The 17,991-nt window shown below is 54.1% G+C and overlaps 1 protein-coding gene across 1 annotated transcript in view; it reads right to left on the bottom strand.

Annotated features, from left to right (window-relative positions):
• Nucleotides 1-17,991, bottom strand: part of HERC2 (HECT and RLD domain containing E3 ubiquitin protein ligase 2) — a 185,074-nt gene that overhangs the window by 15,202 nt on the left and 151,881 nt on the right. The window contains exons 71-81 of the mRNA XM_054561907.1: nt 16,514-16,621; nt 14,932-15,063; nt 14,391-14,549; nt 14,187-14,305; nt 13,479-13,604; nt 12,956-13,111; nt 12,447-12,562; nt 12,153-12,351; nt 8,604-8,818; nt 2,611-2,788; nt 1,965-2,126 (exon numbers count right to left, since the gene is read on the bottom strand). Of these exons, the coding sequence (XP_054417882.1) occupies nt 1,965-2,126; nt 2,611-2,788; nt 8,604-8,818; nt 12,153-12,351; nt 12,447-12,562; nt 12,956-13,111; nt 13,479-13,604; nt 14,187-14,305; nt 14,391-14,549; nt 14,932-15,063; nt 16,514-16,621 (1,670 nt within the window). The remainder of the gene's footprint in view (nt 1-1,964; nt 2,127-2,610; nt 2,789-8,603; nt 8,819-12,152; nt 12,352-12,446; nt 12,563-12,955; nt 13,112-13,478; nt 13,605-14,186; nt 14,306-14,390; nt 14,550-14,931; nt 15,064-16,513; nt 16,622-17,991) is intronic.

Below are 17,991 nucleotides of genomic sequence, written 5' to 3'. Positions count from 1 at the left end.
GCCTTGCCGCGTCGCCTGCTGTTTTATTCCTCACCCGAGGGCATGTCTGTTGATTTGGGGGGAGCGGAGAGAGAGGGGAAAAAAAAATCAATGCGAGAGAGAAACAGCGATCAGTCGCCTCTTGTATGCGCCCCAACTGCGGCTCACACCCGTCACCCAGGCGTGTGGCCTGGGCGGGAACCGACCCCGCAGCCTTTTTGGCGCACAGGGCGTCGCTCCCGTCAGCTGAGCCACCCGCCGCAGTCGCGTCAAATGTTCATCGCAACTGAAAACCCGCCTCCCCCGGCAAAGGAAAGGTTCTCGGGAGGAGCAGGTGGCCGGTGACACCAGCGCCCACAGGTGGCCTTGCGCCTGTGCCCCTGCAAATGGACGCATCACGGTGGAAACTCTGGGACCTCTTCCCCCAGACTCCCCTCTCCCAACTCGGTTTCTCTTTGGAAGGCAGCGGCCTCTCCCCCGCCGGCCCGCACTTGTCTGCCCACGGCCAAGGGCGCCAGGGCTCTGCCTGCACACGCGCCCATCACCTTCCCAGGCCAACCCGCCGGAGACGATCGGTCAGGCCAGGGCGGGAGCCCGCCCGGCCCTCACAGCCGGCACCCGAGGGCGCCCTGGGGCCCCCGACCTGGTCATCGTCTCTCCTTACTACCTGGGACCGCTTTCAGACTTCAGTTCTCATATTCGAATCTACATTAATTAAACCCCCTCCTCTTAGTTTTTCCACCAGCTGCACCCTCGCTGCCGGCACACCAGCCCTCACGGCCTCCGCCCGCTCGAGGCCCGGCATCCTGGTCCCGGAGGGTGCGAAGCTTTTCAAAGCCTTCTTACCATGAGGAGCCCGCAACGGTCTTTTCAGACACGTGGAAGCCTGAGTATGTTCCCTCACCTTAGGCTTGCAGGGAGAGCGCGCGGAAGGTGACGTGACAAGGGGCCACCCCTCGTCCCCGGCTCCTCATGCCCTGGGCCGCACGGCTCAGGGAAGAGGCGCCGCGCAGCTCCGGGCCGGGCTCCTGTGGCTCCGAGGGGCTCTCTGGCGGCGAGCAGTCCTCAGGGGGCCAGTCAGGGTGTGGGTTCTGCACTCCTCCCCCCGTGCGGGCCCAGAGCCCCAGGGAGAGGCTGCCACGCAGGCAGCTTCTCGCCCCCTCGCACAGCACCCACGCTCCCCAAGCCGCAGCAAAGCCCGACCCCTCAGCCACGCTGACACACTCAAGCGCGAACGGCCGCTTGGCGCTCAGCACGCCACCTAAGCCCACCAGCGACCCTGACCTCCACCGGCCACCCATTCACGGGGCAAAGGAGCCCCGCAGGCCAGGGTGTCGCCCAGCTCAAGTGGGGAAGGGCCGCCTGAGCCGGCCTGACCCAGGCTCCAGCCTCTTCCGTGGCTTCTCCGGGGGCCGCGTCTCAGCCAAATGCAGCAGCTCTGGCGCCACGACTGGCCACGGCGCAAACTGTCGTCCTTTCCCTCAAAGGCCTACACCCTACAGCCCTGGCCGGTGGCTCGGCTGCTTGCAGCGCCGTTCTGTACACCCGCAGGCTGCGGGGTGATCCACAGTCAGGGCACATACGAGAGGCGACCAATCAGTGCTTCTCGCTCGTTCTCTGTTCTTGCTCTAAAATCAGTGAATACATCCTTGGGAGAGGTGTAAAAAAAAAATATTCTACATACTACATGAAACCACAGGAAACCACAGGCTCGGAGGCACCCGCTACATTGTGTAAACTTCCCACTAGGGCACAAACAGCATTTCAGATATTTTTGTACTGTTGAGCCTTTCACTTGCTCTGTGCCCCAGTAACTCGGTAGACTGTCTGCAAAGAAGGCAAAGGCAGGGCTGGGCCGTGGCTGAGAAGCACGCGGCCTGGGAAGGGGCGGCAAGCCCAGCCCCGGGGGCTGCGCGCTGGAGACGGCGCCTGAGCTCCGGGTAACCTCGCCGAGGGGGACCCGGGAGCACCAGGCAGGGAAGTACCTTCATGGGCACTTTGCAGCCGTCGCTGCCTCCTCTGCCCAGCTTGCCGTAGTCCCCGTCCCCCCAGGACCACACGGTGTCATCATCTGTGAGGCAGAGGGTCTGGGCGTCTCCGCTACCGCAGGCGACGTCGACCACGCGGTGGCCCTGCAGCGCCTCCACCTTCAGAGAAAAGCGACATGGAGGTTCCCCAACTGTAGCAGGCAGGGGCCCACGTAAGGGGGTGCTTTTTGTGTGGGGGCACGTACTTAAGTTTTAACAAAGACTGGGAAATTGTAATAGTCCTGCAGGACAAAACAGCAACCTCCTCCTCCTGGATGAACGCAGGAGGCAAGTGGCCACGCCCCTGGAGCCGGAGGCCACGCCCCCAGAGGCGGCCCCACAGGCCAGGAGGGCCGCTTACCCACCACTCTGGCCACGCGGGCCTTCTGGAACGCAGAGCGTTTCCCGGGATGCTATGTATCATTTGGTAGTATAAATAAAAGGACATTTCCAGTACTATCCTGTTTAAATGACCCATGGAACAAAGCCAAGATGGTTTTCATTTCCACCAAAAATAAAACCCACTCGTAACTACTGAGCTTGTGATCCTCAACTCAAACAACAGAAGCTGCCACCCCCGTCCCCAAACCCAGCGCCGCCTCACCAGCTTTGGCTTTAACTGGTCCTCACTGTCGCTGTGCCCCAGGCGGCCGTACCGCCCTTTGCCCCACGTGTACAGGTCCCCGGCTGAGGTGACGCAGGCGCTGTGGGCTCCGCCGGCAGCAACGTCAACCACCTCGATGCCTCTCAGAGACTCAATGACGCGAGGCCGGTCACACGGGCTGCAAGAGAGGTCACAAATATAACAGAAAGACACTTGAATTCTTACACATTTTTAAGTGGTAGGCTTACTTAAGTGTTCGCTGTTCAATGGAGACTTCTCCGTCTACATCCTTCGACTCAATTTTTTTGCTTTATTTTTATTTTTACTTCTTAAAAGTAATTTATTTTTCAACTTCAGTTGCCATATGATATTATATTAGTGTTCAGTATACACCCTGAAATATTAGACATTGTATAAGTAAATGATCATCCTGGTAAGTCTAGTACCTATCTGGCGCCAAACGTAAGTTATCAGAGTATTACTAACTATACTCCCTAAGGTGTATTTTACATCCCTGTGACTATTCTGTAACAACTAATTTGTCCTTCTTAATCCCTCCCCTTTTTCAACCATCCCCCCAAACTCCCTCCCAGCTGGTAACAGTCAAAATGCTCTCTGTATAAGTGTTTCTGTTCTGCTTGTTCATTTTTTGTTTTTTAGACTCAATTATTAATAACTATGTATTTATTGCCATTTTATTGTTCATATTTATCTTTTTCTTCTTCTTCTTCTTCTTAAAGAAGACCCTTTAACATTTCTTGTAATACTGGTTTGGTGGTGGTGAACTCCTTTATCTTTTTCTTGTCTGGGAAGCACTTTATCTGCCCTTCAATTCCAAATGATAGCTTTGCTGGGTAGAACAATGTTAGTTGTAGGTCCTTGATTTTCATCACTTTGAATATTTCTTGCCAGTCCCCTTTATAGCCTACAAAGTTTATGTTCAGACAGTTTTACGGGAGCTCCCTGTTTTTCTCTTGCTGCTTTTAAGGGTCTCTCTGTGTCTTTAATCTTTTGCATTTTAATGATGATGTGTCTTAAGAGCGGGCCGCTTTGAGTTCATCTTGTTTGGAACTCTGCATTTCCAGGGCTTCTGTGTCTATTTCCCCTCACCAGGTATGGGGAGTTTTCTGTCATTTTTTCACATAGGTTTTCAATTCCTTCCTCTCTCTTTCTCCTGGCACCCATATGGGAATGTTTGTACGTTTGACGTTGTCCGAGAGATTCCTTAAACTATCCTCATTTTGAGAGATCATTTTCTTTTTGCTGTTCTGATTGGGTATTTTCTGCTTCCTTATATTCCAAATTTCTGATTTGATCTTCTGCTTCATCTACTCTACTGTTTATTCCCTGTAATGTGTTCATTTCAGTTCATACATTCTTCACTTCTAATTCTTTGTTTTCTATCTCCGTTTTCACATGTCCCATCTCTTTTGTTGAAGTTCTAAGTTCATCAAGCATCCTTATAACCAGTGTTTTGAGCTCTGCATCCATCTAGTAAATTGCTTGTCTCCATTTTGTTTAGTTCTTTTTCTGGAGTTTCGTTCCATTCTTTCCTTTGGCCCATGTTTATTTGTCTCATTTTGGCAGCCTCCCTGTGTTTGTTTCTATGTGTTAGGTCGTGCTGGTACATCTCCCGGGCTTGGCAGAGTGGCCTGATATAGTTAAGTGTCCTGTGGGGACCAGAGGCACAGCGTCCCTGACCACCTGAGCTGGGCACTCCAGGTTTTCCACCTCCTGCTCCAACCCAGTGTGGGCTGTGTACACCTTCCTGTTGTAAGTGGGCCTTGATTGCTGCTGGCATGTTGGTGGGAGGGATTCACCCCCATGCTGATCAGCTGCGAGGACTGGCTGGGACCACCGTGGAGGGTCAGCTGTGTAGGGGCTCATCCCATGGAGCAGTGGGGCTCTGGTGCCCCTTAGTCTGTCCCTTGCATATGTCACTTGTAGAAGTGGTCGGGTGATGCTTTATTGTGGTCTGAAGCTGCCCACCTGCAGCGCTGGCTCTGGGGCCTCCCGGGAGGTGCAGGCCAAGGTCAACCACTGCCTGGGTTCTATCCAGGGCCACCCGCCACAGGCTATAAAGTTGCCTGCAGGTGGCTGCTCCTTGTACTGGGCTTCAAGGTGTCCAGGAGAGGCGAAGCAGTGAACCGAGGCTGACTGCTTCAAGTGCTGGGCCTGGGGCCACTGCGGGAGAGGTGCACAGCATGTCAAGGCCAGATGCCGCTTGTCTGAGAGATTTCAGGAAGCTGAAGCATGAGCCAAGACATGCTGTTCGTATGGAAGAGCCACTGGGAACAGCTTGGATGGGCCTGCAAGTTGAGTGCGGGCGGGGTCTCAGGGAATCACCAGGGCAGGGCAAGGGTTAGCCAAGGTTGACGGAGACTCAGATACGGAGCCCACCTGTTGGTTCTGTGAGGGCGGGGCTCAGAAAAGGAGCCATAGCTGCTGCCAGCACTTCCGTCTGGGAGGAAGCTGTCCTTCTGGCTCTCGCCCTGATGCCAGGCTTCAGTTCCTCCCTGTATATCCTTGGTGCCTTTAAAGCTGATGCCCATCACTGGTGCCCAGGGGTGAGTCCAGGTAAGTCTGTGTGCGGGCCCTTTTAAAGGAACTGCCTGGGACTCCAGAAGCCTCCATCCCATTCAGCCTCCATCCTCGCTGGTTTTCACAGCCAGAAGTGACGGAGGCTTCTCTTCACTGGACCCCTGGGCTGGGGTCCTGGTGTGGGGCTGGGACCCCTCACTACTCAGGGGGGACTTCCACAGCTGAGAGATCCCTCTTGATTTTTATCCTTCACGTGCGGGTGTGGGACAAGCTCATTTTCTGTCCTCGACCCTCCTATCAGTCTCGATGTGGTTTCCTCTTCACACCCTGAGTTGCAGGACTTCTGTTCAGCTAGATTTCAGGAGGTTCTGAACGATGGTTGCCCTGCAGTTTAGCTGCAATTTTGATGTGGTTGTGGGCAGGACGTGAGAACCACGTTTACCTGCTCTGTCATCTTGACTGGAAGCCAAGACAATTTTTAAATCAGTCAAGCAGAAGCAGTCAGACCTGAACTCAAATTCTCATAATTTACCACCTACTTTTTTTTTATTATTAAAGATTTTATTTATTTTTAGAGGGAGAAGTGAAGGAGAAAGAGAGAGAGAGAAATACCAATGTGTGGTTGCCTCTTGCACGCCCCCTACTGGGGCCCAGGCCTATAACCCAGGCATGTGCCCTGCACTGGGAATTGAACCAGCGCCCCTTTGGTTCACAGGCCGGCGCTCAATCCACTGAGCCACACCAGCCAGGGCTACCACCTACTTTTTATCCAAGCTGCCCTAATGGCAGAGCACGGGGACTTTCAGTCCAAATCAGGAGCAAGGTAAATAACACCCACTTGAGGGCCAAGTCTAGCCGGTGGCCAATTTTTAAAGGCCAGTGAGCTAAAAATGGGTTTTGCATTTTTAAAAAGTTTCAAAAAAAATTTGAAAAGAAGCACTTAGAAAAGAAACTATGTGGCTGGCCTAAAATATTTATTACTATCTGGCCCCTTATAGAAACAGGTTCATTTAACAATCTGTACCATATGAATGCCAACCAGCCCACAATGTGGCGAGCATTGATAATGAACTTGTTTTCTTATTAGTGAGTGTTGAAAACGCTCTCTAATAATTCTAAATACATAAGATCCTAGATAGAGGATCATAAATATGCTTCCCCAGGCTGTGGAATATCTTTTCAATGGCTTAATAGTGTCCTTCAAAGTGCAGAAGTGAGTAACTGTTATAAAGTCCATGTTACCCTATTTTTTTAATTGGATTGTGCTTTTTAAGTTCTACCTAAAAATCTCTGTTTAACCTAAGGTCACAAAGCCTTTCTCTCATACTTCCTTTTAGTTTTACATTTTTTCGCAAATATTTTTCATAAAGATTTTATTTATTTATTTTTAGACAGAGGGGAAGGGAGAGAGAAAGAGAGGGAGAGAAACATCAATGTGTGGTAGCCTCTCGCACGCCCCCCACTGGGGACCTGGCCCGCAACCCAAGCAAGTGCCCTGACAGGGGAATCAAACTGGCGACCTGTTGGTTCGCAGGCCAGCGCTCAATCTACTGAGCCACACCAGCCAGGGCTTAAGTTTTATATTTACGATTATGAGTCATTTGAGTTAATTTTGATCATGGTGCAAGGTAAGCATCTAAGTTCACTGCTTGCCACGAGGTTATCCAACCGTTCAAAACCATGTCATAAGCGGCCTTTGCACTTTAATGAGCTGTGCATTGGAACTGAGAGGGAGAAACCCAGTTTCGTTTTCCCCACAGACGCGGTGTCGATGTTGTGGGTGCACCGTGACCCCCTACTGGGCCCTACTCTGCTCCTGTCAATGTTGTATCTGTGACTGCACCCACGGCGGTAGTCATCTCTTCACACCAGTATCTGCTGTCGTCTTGGTACCTGTAGCTTTTCAACAAGGCTTAAAAGTAGGGAAGCGTCCAACTTTGCTCCTGATTTTCCAAGCTGTTTCGGCTTTTCTACCACTTTCCATTTCCACTTGAGGTTTACAATCAGCTTGTCAGTTTCTACAGAAATTTTGATTGGGAAGGGCTTGAACTGCAGGTTCATTCGGAGGAAACCGACAAGTCAACAAGGCTGAGTCTTCCATCCATCCTCCCTCTCGTCACCATGGAGCACAAAGGAGCCCCAGAACTTACTCATTTTCTACCTGGGAGTTTGTGCCCTCTGACCACCTCCTCTCCAGTTCCCGGCAGCCACCAATCCACTCTCTGACTCTTCAGCTTTTTTAGATTCCACGTATTAGCGAGAGGCATGCCTGGTCGTTTTTGATTAGACGAAGAACATCGTGAAGTCTATCTTGCTGGGTATTTGATACGTCTGTATTCATAAAAATATTCTTGAGCTCTGCCCTGGCCGATGTTGCTTGACTGGAGCATCCTACATAGACTGAGAGGTCATGGGTTCGATTCCCCGTTGGGGCACATACCTGAGTAGGTTGTGGGTTTGATCCCTGGTGAGGGCGCATATGAGAAGGCAGCCAATCAATGTTTTTCTCTCACATTGATGTTTCTCTCTCTCTCCGTCCCCCTCCCCATCTCTTTCTATCTCTCAAAGCAATGGAAAAAAAATGTCCTCAAGTGCATACGTATATGTATACGTATACATATACACATATGTATATGTATATAATTTTGAGCTTTGATTTCTACAATATGGTCAAGTTACTCAGGAACAGTTTAGTCCTTCCAGGTTTTGCTTCCAAGCTCCGCTGTTGGTCCAGAGCAACAGCCAGTCTGTGGCGCATCCTCCCCTCCGCCGCCCCAGCGCCCTGTGAATCACGAGGCCCGGGGAGCAGGCTTTGCCTCTGGGAGCTCTGAGGACTGTCCTGCAAATCCTTGGGGTGGCTCACTCCTCGGCCTCACACTCACGTGACTGTCGGCACCCGCCTCTGCAGACCAGCGCGTGCACTTTATGTTCTGTATGGCCTACTAGCCAATGCCTTAGAGCTGCTGTTTCGTATACTGTGGCCGGTGCTTTTGTTATTTTAGATACAAAGGTCTCTGTTGCTCCAACTTGGCAGGCAGTCCCCAATAATTTTTTATAATAGTGACTTAGGTTGTTTTTTCTTTTAAACTGTCATTTGCGTGTCGCTTCGCCCTCACTACGTCCCCTGCGTCCGCAGTATCGGTGCCATGCACGTTACCAACACGCCACTGTGGTTGAGTGGACGACTCGGGATCGGGGGACGGGGACCTGGAGCGGGGGGAAGGACATAAAGAAGCTCATCCTACTTAGTACCTAGAAATCGAAACACTGAACGGATCCCTGCAGTCGGGGATCCGCCCACTGTCCTACGGACTAACTTCTGCCCTAGTCATTGCCGTGTAAGCAGATCGCCGCCAGTGTCGCTCTGAAAAGCCCAGCGCCGACACCGCACGCAAGCATTACCGCCACAGGGAAAGGAAAACGCAGCGCTGGAGCAGGCTCGCGCGGCGTACCTCCTGTTGCCGTGGCCCAGCTTCCCGTCTTCGGCCTCGCCCCACGAGTACACCTCCCCCTCTGAGGACAGCGCCAGGCAGTGCTTCCCTCCGGAGTTCACGGCCACCTTCTTAATGAGCACGTGCTGGATGGACTCGAGCAGCGTCGGGGTGGACACTGACTCGGTCCCTCCCACTCCCAGGCGGCCGCCGGCACCGTACCCGGTGGCGTACAGCTGAGTAAGACAAGAAAGAGCAACGGGGGCGTCAGACTGTATCCGAAGATAAACCCAATCAATGCTCCAGGCATTTCTACCACCGAGAAATGAAACTGGAGATGAAAAATCACAGGAATGTTAAGGCTTTATCTGGCCTTTCTCAGAGCTCTGACAATGAGAGAAAATGTTATGACTGTTAGAGGTACTGAAGTCACAAAGTGTAATTTCGAAAATAAGGTCTTTTTCCCAGAGGCATTTTCACTTTTGTCTAGAATGCAAACTACAATTAATATGACAAAAACCAAAAAAGATTTAATTATCTACCACATGCAAATCCCTGATAACAGCACCCTAAGAAAACACCCACAGAAAAATTATAAATCCTATTTCAGCAAGGCAGCATATAAATCGCACACTAAAACACACTGTTTTTTCTTTCACTCTAAGTGGGTATAATTGTTTGGAGACACAAAACATCTTTATCATCACTTTAAAAAGAAAACAGACCGCCATTTCCAAATGCAAGTCAAACATCCCTCCTATAAAGGTTTAAATGTGGTCGCACGCTGTCCCCTGCGCGGGGCTGTGTAGGAAGGGAACGAGGATAAAACAGGAAGTGAGGCCAGGAACGCAGGTGGATGAAGGCCAGCTGCCCCCAGAAGACAGGTCTGCAGACCCCAGCATGCGGGCTGCGAGGGGTTAAGTGTTAGGAGATTTTGGAGGGGGCGGGGGGGGGAGGGGTGGAGGGCATGGCTCCCAGGAGCTCAGACTGTGAATGAGAACAAGGCCCAGAACAGAGAGAGCTGCCCTCTCAGCTCCAGCTCTGAGGGAGGGAAGGAGGGAGGGAAATCAGTCTTGAGTCATAGCCACAAACACGGATCCTTACGCTGGTTTTCAGGCTGAATGTACGGTCTAAATCTCTGGTAGAGAATTTAACTTACAGTATCTTAAGGTGGATAATCCCCAAGGATTACAAATGCCCTTTTGATGACTGATTTAAACTAGACCTGAAAGAAGTTCTATGTAACATTTTCCAAGAAAACGGTCAGCTCACAGTTTTAAACGCGTCATGAGGAAGGGGAGGAGGTGCCATGAGTGAGTGTCAGCAGAACAATGCTTTGATCTCACGTCAAAAGAAAGAAAAGCTGGAAAGTATTCCTAAGGAAGGAGACTACAGAACACCCCAAAGCAGAACTTACAGAAACCAAAAAGATATTAATGGAAATCAAAAACCCAGATGTACGGAAGAGCAGATGATAAGCAGGTGAGGCGAGATTACCGACCTGGAAGGTAGAGCGGAAGCAACTACAGCTCAGCGACAACGGGCGGAAACAGGACGGGAGCGTCAGGGAGGTAAAGTGCAGGCCCCTCTTGGGCAGAAACGGGACTTGGAGGCGCAGGCGGAGATCGCAGACAGAACACGGGACAGCAGCGTTTGAAAAACACCTTGTCTAGGAATTTACCACAGCGGTCGAAAGACCTCTTGTCAGAGCCAGGAAGCCCACCCCTCCCCCCAACCCTGGAAAAAAACAAAAAAGGACGGCATAAATTTAAAAAATTGACATATAAATATATCATAATGAAATGGCAGACCACTAAAGAGAGATCTCAAAAGCGGTCACGGAGAAAGATTCACTATCTTCATTTGGGTAAAAATTATTCTGCCCACAACAACGAAGGCCAAAACTCAGAATAAAACTTTTAACAGGCTGCCTGAAAATAATGATCAACAGGAACCTTTCTCCTCCGGAACAGGGGGTGGCGAATTACGGCCCAGGGCCCAAGCCAGGCCCCTCCCACTTTGTAGGAAAGCCCCACTGGGGCTCAGCTGCGCCTGCTCATTGACGGATCGCCCATTGACGCATTGCCCACCGGTCTTTGATACTGGTGACAGGGCCGAGTGAGCCACGCAGCTGAAAATGCCACTGTGCCCAGGATGGAAAGGGTTTGCAGCCCTTACGCTGGAAGAGGACAAGATAAAGATGCTTTCAACTTAAAAACAACCCGAGGATCAACCAACAAAATGCCCCACGTAAGGAAGTGGAACAGTTATGCTTAAAGCAGAAGAAAAACGGTCAGATACAGGAGACGAAGCAGTGAGGGGGAGCAGAGACGTGCGCAGCCCTGGGGCACGCCCGCAAGAACTGCGCTCCTTACAAAACCACCACCATGCCTGTCACCAGGTTAGTGCCAACACACGGCACAACGAGGGGTCAGTGTTCGTATTATTTGGGCGGAGAGTAGAAATACTAATTAACATGAGGTACTAAATACTTGTATGCAGGTTAAAGTACCCATGAAACAACTTAAAAGACAGAATTCTCCAGGAAACAGGGAAAAGAGAGCCGCACCGCAGCCTTTTTGACAAGGCCAGCACCCGACACTCCTGGTGGCAGCCCCAGGCGTGGGTGCCCGGCGTCCCTGCCTGCAGCCCCCCACCCCGCTCCTTAAGCGCGGGTGGCGCCTACCGATGCGAATGGAGGGAAGCGGCGACAGGTCACACGAGGCTGTGACCGCTGTCTCGCTGTCAGTCCCCTGCCCCCCTCCCCACGCACTGTGACAGAGCCAGCTGCGGCGCTGAGACGGCCCCGGACGGCCCAGCCTCCGGAGTCCTGACCCGGGGAAGGGGGCGGCGATCACCCTGACCCCCCACGCTCGTCCACTGAAGGACAGAACATCGGGGAGTGTTTTTAATGTAGAAGGCGTGTTTGGCAAAAGCCAATATCCACTCACAAGCAGAAACAGAAGGGAACTCCCCTGATCAGATGGAGCCACCCACGCAGACCCCCCGGTGCGTGTGGGACGGACTGTCGCTGCGCAGCCGGGACCCCGACAGGAAAGGCTGTGCAGGCGCCCCCCTCAGTGGCACCCTCCAGCCCCCACCCAGCACCCGAGGCCCCCTCCCACGCAGACGGGTGAACCGCAAAGGAAGGAACACGATTCACCGACAGATTACGGCTCTCTATAAAGGGGACACGGAAAACCTTGAAATACATAAGAAGCAGAATAAAGCAGCCAGATGTAGAGGGAACATGTAAACATCAACTATTTCCACACAGCAGCCACAGTTTCTTAAAAGACAGCATAGCGAACGACAGCGAAGAAAAAAAGGAATACACCCCACGATTTATTGACACGCAAACAATTCTAACACTCTTGTATGTACGCTGTATTTCAAAATAAAGAGCTGTGAAGTTTAGAACACGGGAAAGATCATACAGGAATATCTCAGGGTAAATGCTTCCGGCACACTTATCAGCCCTGAGAGGGGGTTTCAGGAGGGATCCCCACACGCACCGCGAACGCCGCCCTGCGCTCCAGCCGCGGTGTCTCGCAGAACACGCGCCCTTACCTTCCCATCGGCCGTGACCGCGAACAGCGTCTGTTCTCCGCCGATCAGCTGCACGGGTCGGAGGGTTGCCAGGGCTTCGCACGGAGTGGGCACTTTAACCTTTGCGCCTTCGATGCCCCCGAGCTGGCCCCTGTGGTTATGTCCCCAGCCATAAATGGTGCCACTGCCGCCGGCCGACAGAGTCCAGTCATCTGGTCGCCTAGAACCCACGGGAAGCGAACAAGAGACATGGGCGAGCCCTGCACGGGAAACGCTGTCTCGCACGTGGCAGCTCCTTGTTTCTCATGTACCAACCTGTTCATCCACTGCACAAGTTGTTCGTCTTGCTCCCTTTTAAAAATGTCGTGGCTCTCGTGGAGAACATCCATGTTTTCGCTGTCTGCCATTAACTCGCGGATTTTCTTAGCCACCTAGACAACGTTATTATGACATTATAAATCACACGCTCCTCTCTCGAGAACAAAACAATACTGAGGTTAGGAGACAGGAGAGGCCTCCCGCAATAACATCCGGGAATGTCAGCCTCGCCGTGATCTCATGGTTAACAAGCAAAACCAATGATTATATCAAGTGTAAGATATTAAAAATACCGGGGTAGCATCAATTTATCTTTAGTTGACTGAAACTTCAATTGAAAGTCATAGGGTCAGTTAATTCCCACCCATGTGCTTTTTTCTTTATGGTCTATCTTGGCCCGAGAAAGATTGCTGTGTCTTGTGGCAGCGACACTGTTTCACACTAGAGGCGTGAGAGAGGGAAACAGGGTGGCGTGTCTGACGTGGTTCCAGAGCGGCGTGCCGTACCTCGTCGAGAAACAGCCGGGGCAGCGGCGCCCTCTTGTCCAGGGCCACGGCCACGCGGGAGGCCATGCAGTACCTGCGGAACCAAGCCCACTTGTGCGTCTCGGCACAGCAGGGAAGGGTGTCCAGTTCCAAGTCACAAGCCAGAGCCACCAGAACCTACAGCCAACAAAGGGACACTGAGAATGGCAGCGAAAGCCCCCGTCACCCACACTGCGTGCCACAGACGTTCACCGTCACAGGGCTCCGCGGGACCTCATTCCGGACCTCCTCCCGCCCCTGTGCTGCGGGCGATGCACCCGACACACAGGACCTCAGATCTGGTGCCACTGCAACACTCCCGCCTCAGAGTGCGCGTGGCGAAGCGCGCTAACCCCTCCGGGAGAAGGGCTTAGATCGCAGTCACTTGTGGAACGTTTTCAGACTACACTTCAGCAACATCTGCCTCTGTCCTCAGGTGGCTGGAGAGGGGACGCGCCACGCAGGGACAGCTTGCTGGCTCTCCTGCCACGCAAACCAAGTTTACCTTAAAGAACGGGCTGTGGAGCAGCTGCTTGCCCCCTCTCACGATGGGATCTTCGTACTCAAACTGCCTCTCCAGAGCTTCCGGAAGGCCCTTCACCAAAGCGGCCAGAGCACTGCCTGTGAAACTCTAAGAAAACCACCCAATTACAGCCTCGCCCGTGGACCCAAAAAGCAGGCAGAGCAGGTGTCTTGTCGCTAGGACGCACGTTTTATTATACTGGAACCATTCACCCTCAAAAACGAGTGCTGATATTTTCAAATAGGAAAGGAAAAGCTGAAAAGGACCTGGCGAACACTAAGCAAAAGGGGGATTAAAAATTCACCTCAGGGTCCCCGACATCAGAAAAGCAGCTCCCGCGGAACCCATTCTTTGCCGGCCCGCACGCCCCCCGCCCAGCATGGTTAGAGTCGGGCGGGTGCTCCTTCCACGGCAACGACCTTATCCAGCAAAACGAAGACTCGCTGTGCAGTCCAACAAACCACCCTATGCTCATGGTCATCGAGGCGCGCCGTTATCTTTAAAATCAAGGTCCCACCCCACTCAGTGTATATGTCCCACATAAGAGGGTCTGCACGTGACAGAGGCCGGCTTCTTCTTAACGCGGGATTTCCCACCTCTTCTCCACGAGTTAGAAATTTAAATGATTAAATGCACCACATTTCCCTCCCAGAGGGTCCAGCGTGGGGACCCGCACGCACTGCCCCGTACCAGAGCTCGCGCTTCCCCGTCACTGTCTCCCAGCAGCCGGCTGATGTTGATCGATTGTCCAAATTCAGTTGTCAGCAGCTTCCGCAGCCTCTGAAGGGCCCACATTCTGTGGCTGGCGGCTGAAAAGGACAGACAGGAAACATCAGAAGCTTGACCACTTTTCCCATCGAGCGCGACAGACGTGACCATCAAGGCGCCATTTACCTAAGGCGCTCAGCTGTGCGCACGCTGCTAGCGACGCGGCCAGGCGCGGGACGATGCTTCTGTTTGAGGCCAGGTTGAGCCGGAAGTCGAGCAGACACGTCACCAAGTCCATGGAGGGACAGGAGAGGACGCAGCGATCGGAGAGGAGGTCTTTGGGGCCTGAGGAATGAACACCCTGAATGTCACGTGTCGGGCAGGCCAAAGGCACAAGGACACTCACGCCATCTGATGGACGAGGAGAGGGCCTTGTCCACCACGGACCTGCCACGGTCCACGTCACACAGCTAATCTGTACTCTGACATTTTATCGGAAAACCAAGTAACCAGAGAACCACGCCCAGCAGCAGCCGCGGGTGCGCAGGCAAGGACGGGGCACTGACTAAGGACGGCTGAGGGCTCCCCGCTGTGCTGGCCTCGGCACCGCGCGCCTGGGCAGCGCCGGCTCCCTGCGTGGCAGAAGGCAAGTCGCAGGCCCCGGATGAAAACAGGGCGCCCACACCGCTCCGGTCAGACGGCCCTGGGCGCCGCAAGCCCCCCTTACCTGCGGCCGGCATGATGGGATAGACCGTGAAGCGCCAGCCCCACCCGTTCACGGACCCGTCGCTGATGAACTTCCACTTGAGCTCGTCTCCGGGGATCCGCAGCTCACTGGACCAGTCAGACCACTCTCGGCCTGGGGGCGGGAGGCACAGCCTGCCGTTAGGGCCGCTCCACCGGCCCATCGGCCTGGGCGGCTTTAGGTACAAAGCAGGACCGTGCACGCGGTGTCTGAGGAACGCTGCATCTTCCAGCCCGGGCTCTCCCCCAGTGCGTCCACACCGCCGTAGGTGAGTCCTGCTTTAGCACACGCATCCTTCCACACACACTGTACCACGTACTAGGGAAACTGAGGCAAGTGGGCGCTGTCCTGACAGAAACGCACACACTCAACTACCGTGTAGGATGAGAGGCCTGCACAGCCCATGCCCAGGTCAGGGGTCACGGGGGGCCCTGGGGAGGTGTGTGGCTGTTACCCAGGCCACGAGAGAAAGAGCCCCAGCTTCCCCACAGAAGGTGCAGGTGTGCCAAGGCCTGAGCACCCAGGTCGGCCTTAGGACCCGGGGCAGCTCCACACAGAAGAGCCACCCTTGAGGGAGAGGCGAACAGCCCCGCTGGAGCCCAGGGCCGGTCCGCAGTGGGCCGCCCCCGGCCAGCCTTCTGCTTGGCAGGGCCCCCTGGCAGCGCTGTGGGGGTGGCCTGGTAAGGATTCCCGCTGACAGCAGAGGAAACAGGCCCAGCCCGCAACGCTACTCATACGGCGGCGGCATTTGTCAAGCTGCCAGAAAAACATCGTGCTCACCCCTGGCTTTACCCAGAGGCGCAGACCAGGGTTTAACTAAGGAACCTCGTGTAAGACAGTCCTGCCCGGACTCGGCCAGGCCCTTCACGCACTCAGGCCGTGGCTGCTTTCACCAGAAAGGCAGAGGGGAGAGGTTACGTCCGGAAAAGGCTGCCGCTCCTCGCTGGAGATGAAGCGCTCTCAAAAGAGACGTGCACCGACACTCCCCTGCCCCGGTGATTCTAAAAGCCCCAGTGAAAGGGCAGGGAACGAGCCGCCCAGAAAGAGATGGGCGCATGTCTGCATGGCCGACAGGCCCAGGGGCGATGTCCTGTGTCGGCTCAGCGCCCTGACCACTTGTACCGAGCACCCCCTCCATGCGCGGCCCCCAGCTGCACTCAGTTAAAAAACGAGTCCCTTTAAGCAGCTTTGTGGCTGGTCAGCCATCACCTGGCATGAGCCTGGCACACCCACAGGTCTTACAACACCATCTCCCACTGTCTGGGTGAGGCTGGGCCTCCCAGACAGCCTGTGTCCCCAAGTAGGGCCGTTCTCTTGCTCGTCACCCAGTAATCCCGCCCGTCCGTGGGGACACACACAGCAGCTCAGATAATGGAAAGCACTGGGAAAAGGCAGATAAAACTGACCGCACTTTGCAGCTAAACGGCTTACTGTCCCTTCCTAAGCCTCGCATGGGAAAGCAGCAGCGCTTTTCTGTTTAGCCACGTTGTGGTCATGGAGAAGGTGGGTGGGCGCGCCTGGCCCCGCCCCGCCCCAGGCCGGGCCCCGCCCCCGGCTCCCACACCTGAGCGCACGGAGACGATCCTGTTGACGCCGTCCATGACGGTGAGCGGGTCATGGCGCCTCTCTGTGGAGCACTGCCGGTCAAACTCCACCCGGAGTCCTTCTGCGCCTGGAGGGCAAGAGAGCACAGAGCAGAGTGACCGCTCCCACCTGACGCACGGCAGACGAGTCCACATGCCACCGCGCACCGCGTGGCAACAGTGAGGCCAAAGGGACATCTCACGGCCGACAAGAAGCAGGATGTCAGGACCGACGGGCCTCAAAGACAGAAGCGCAGGACTGACCGTCCTCCGCCCGCAGGAGGCCTCGCCGGCGGTGCGACCACCAGGGGACACCTGCGCTCGGCCAGTTCGTCCTGAGCGCTCATCTCGGGGCAAGTTTTCACTCTACGACCCCATCACCGGACCAGGCTGTAGGGTCCTGCCCCCGCATTTACAATGACATCCATCAAGCACGCAGCATCAGACCTAGAGTCGCCCGTGGGGCAAGTACGCTTGCGGGAGAATTAACGCAGTGCAGGACCTGGGTATGGTGGAGAGAGGAGGGTGGCAAATCTCCTCCCAAAACAACTGCAAAACCACACAAAAGTGTAAAAAATGAGGCTTCCAGGTCTCTGCAAATCAAGTAAAGGCAAACTACAAACTGAAGTGTTTACTTGTGAAGCAACGGCTGGGCCCGGGACAGCGGGGGCCGTGGCGCCCCGAGCTGGAGCCGCGCTCCCCGGGGGTGGGATGCGCCAAGGCCGGGACAGCCGGCACGTGCCGGGGATGCTGCCAGTAAAGGACCGGCGGGAAGGCCTGCTTCGCTGCGGGCCCAAGGACGTGGAGTGTCTGGGTGCGGACAGACCCGAGAATGCCCCCAGAAATGTAACAGGAGACCCTGGAAGCCAGAGAGCACCGAAGCGCTACACGAGGGCGCTGTGGAGGCCTGGGTGAGTCGGGAAGCTTGGAACAGGGAAGGTCAGCGCACACGCCCATGGGGGAGCCACGGAAACAGGGAACTCCACGCCCTCCCTGCGCCCACCCACAGTAGATTGTCACAGAAGGGGAGACCCGTGGCAGAGCCACGCCGGGCAGACACGGAGCAAGCCCCGGAAGTCAGGCCAGGACACAGGAAGGAAGGTGCCACCGGGACGTGAGTGGCTGCGGCTGCGCGCGAGAAAGAGGTCGGAGAGCAGGGCCGGGCTTGTGGCAAAACTACCTACAAATCACAGCAAAAGTTACCTTAACTCATCAAAACTCAGATGATGCGATATGTTCTCTAAAATGTCCAGTGTTCATTAAAAATTATGACAGACAAACAGTGAAACTGTGACCCGTACTCAGGACGCAAACCAGTCAACAAACAGCAACTGAGTTTGGATTCGGCAGACAGTAACTTCAAAGCGGCTGGAGTAAAAATGTTCAAAAAGGTAAGGAGAAAACATGGTAACAAAAAAAAAAATATGATAAGGCACCTGGTATATATAGAGAATCTCAA

The sequence above is a fragment of the Pteronotus mesoamericanus genome, unplaced genomic scaffold (assembly GCF_021234165.1).
Source record: "Pteronotus mesoamericanus isolate MK-2021 breed Mesoamerican mustached bat unplaced genomic scaffold, CSHL_Meso_final scaffold_582, whole genome shotgun sequence".
Taxonomy (NCBI): Eukaryota; Metazoa; Chordata; class Mammalia; order Chiroptera; family Mormoopidae; genus Pteronotus; species Pteronotus mesoamericanus.
The sequence above is the reverse complement of the archived record's forward strand: the minus strand, read 5'-3'. Positions and strand labels throughout refer to the sequence as shown.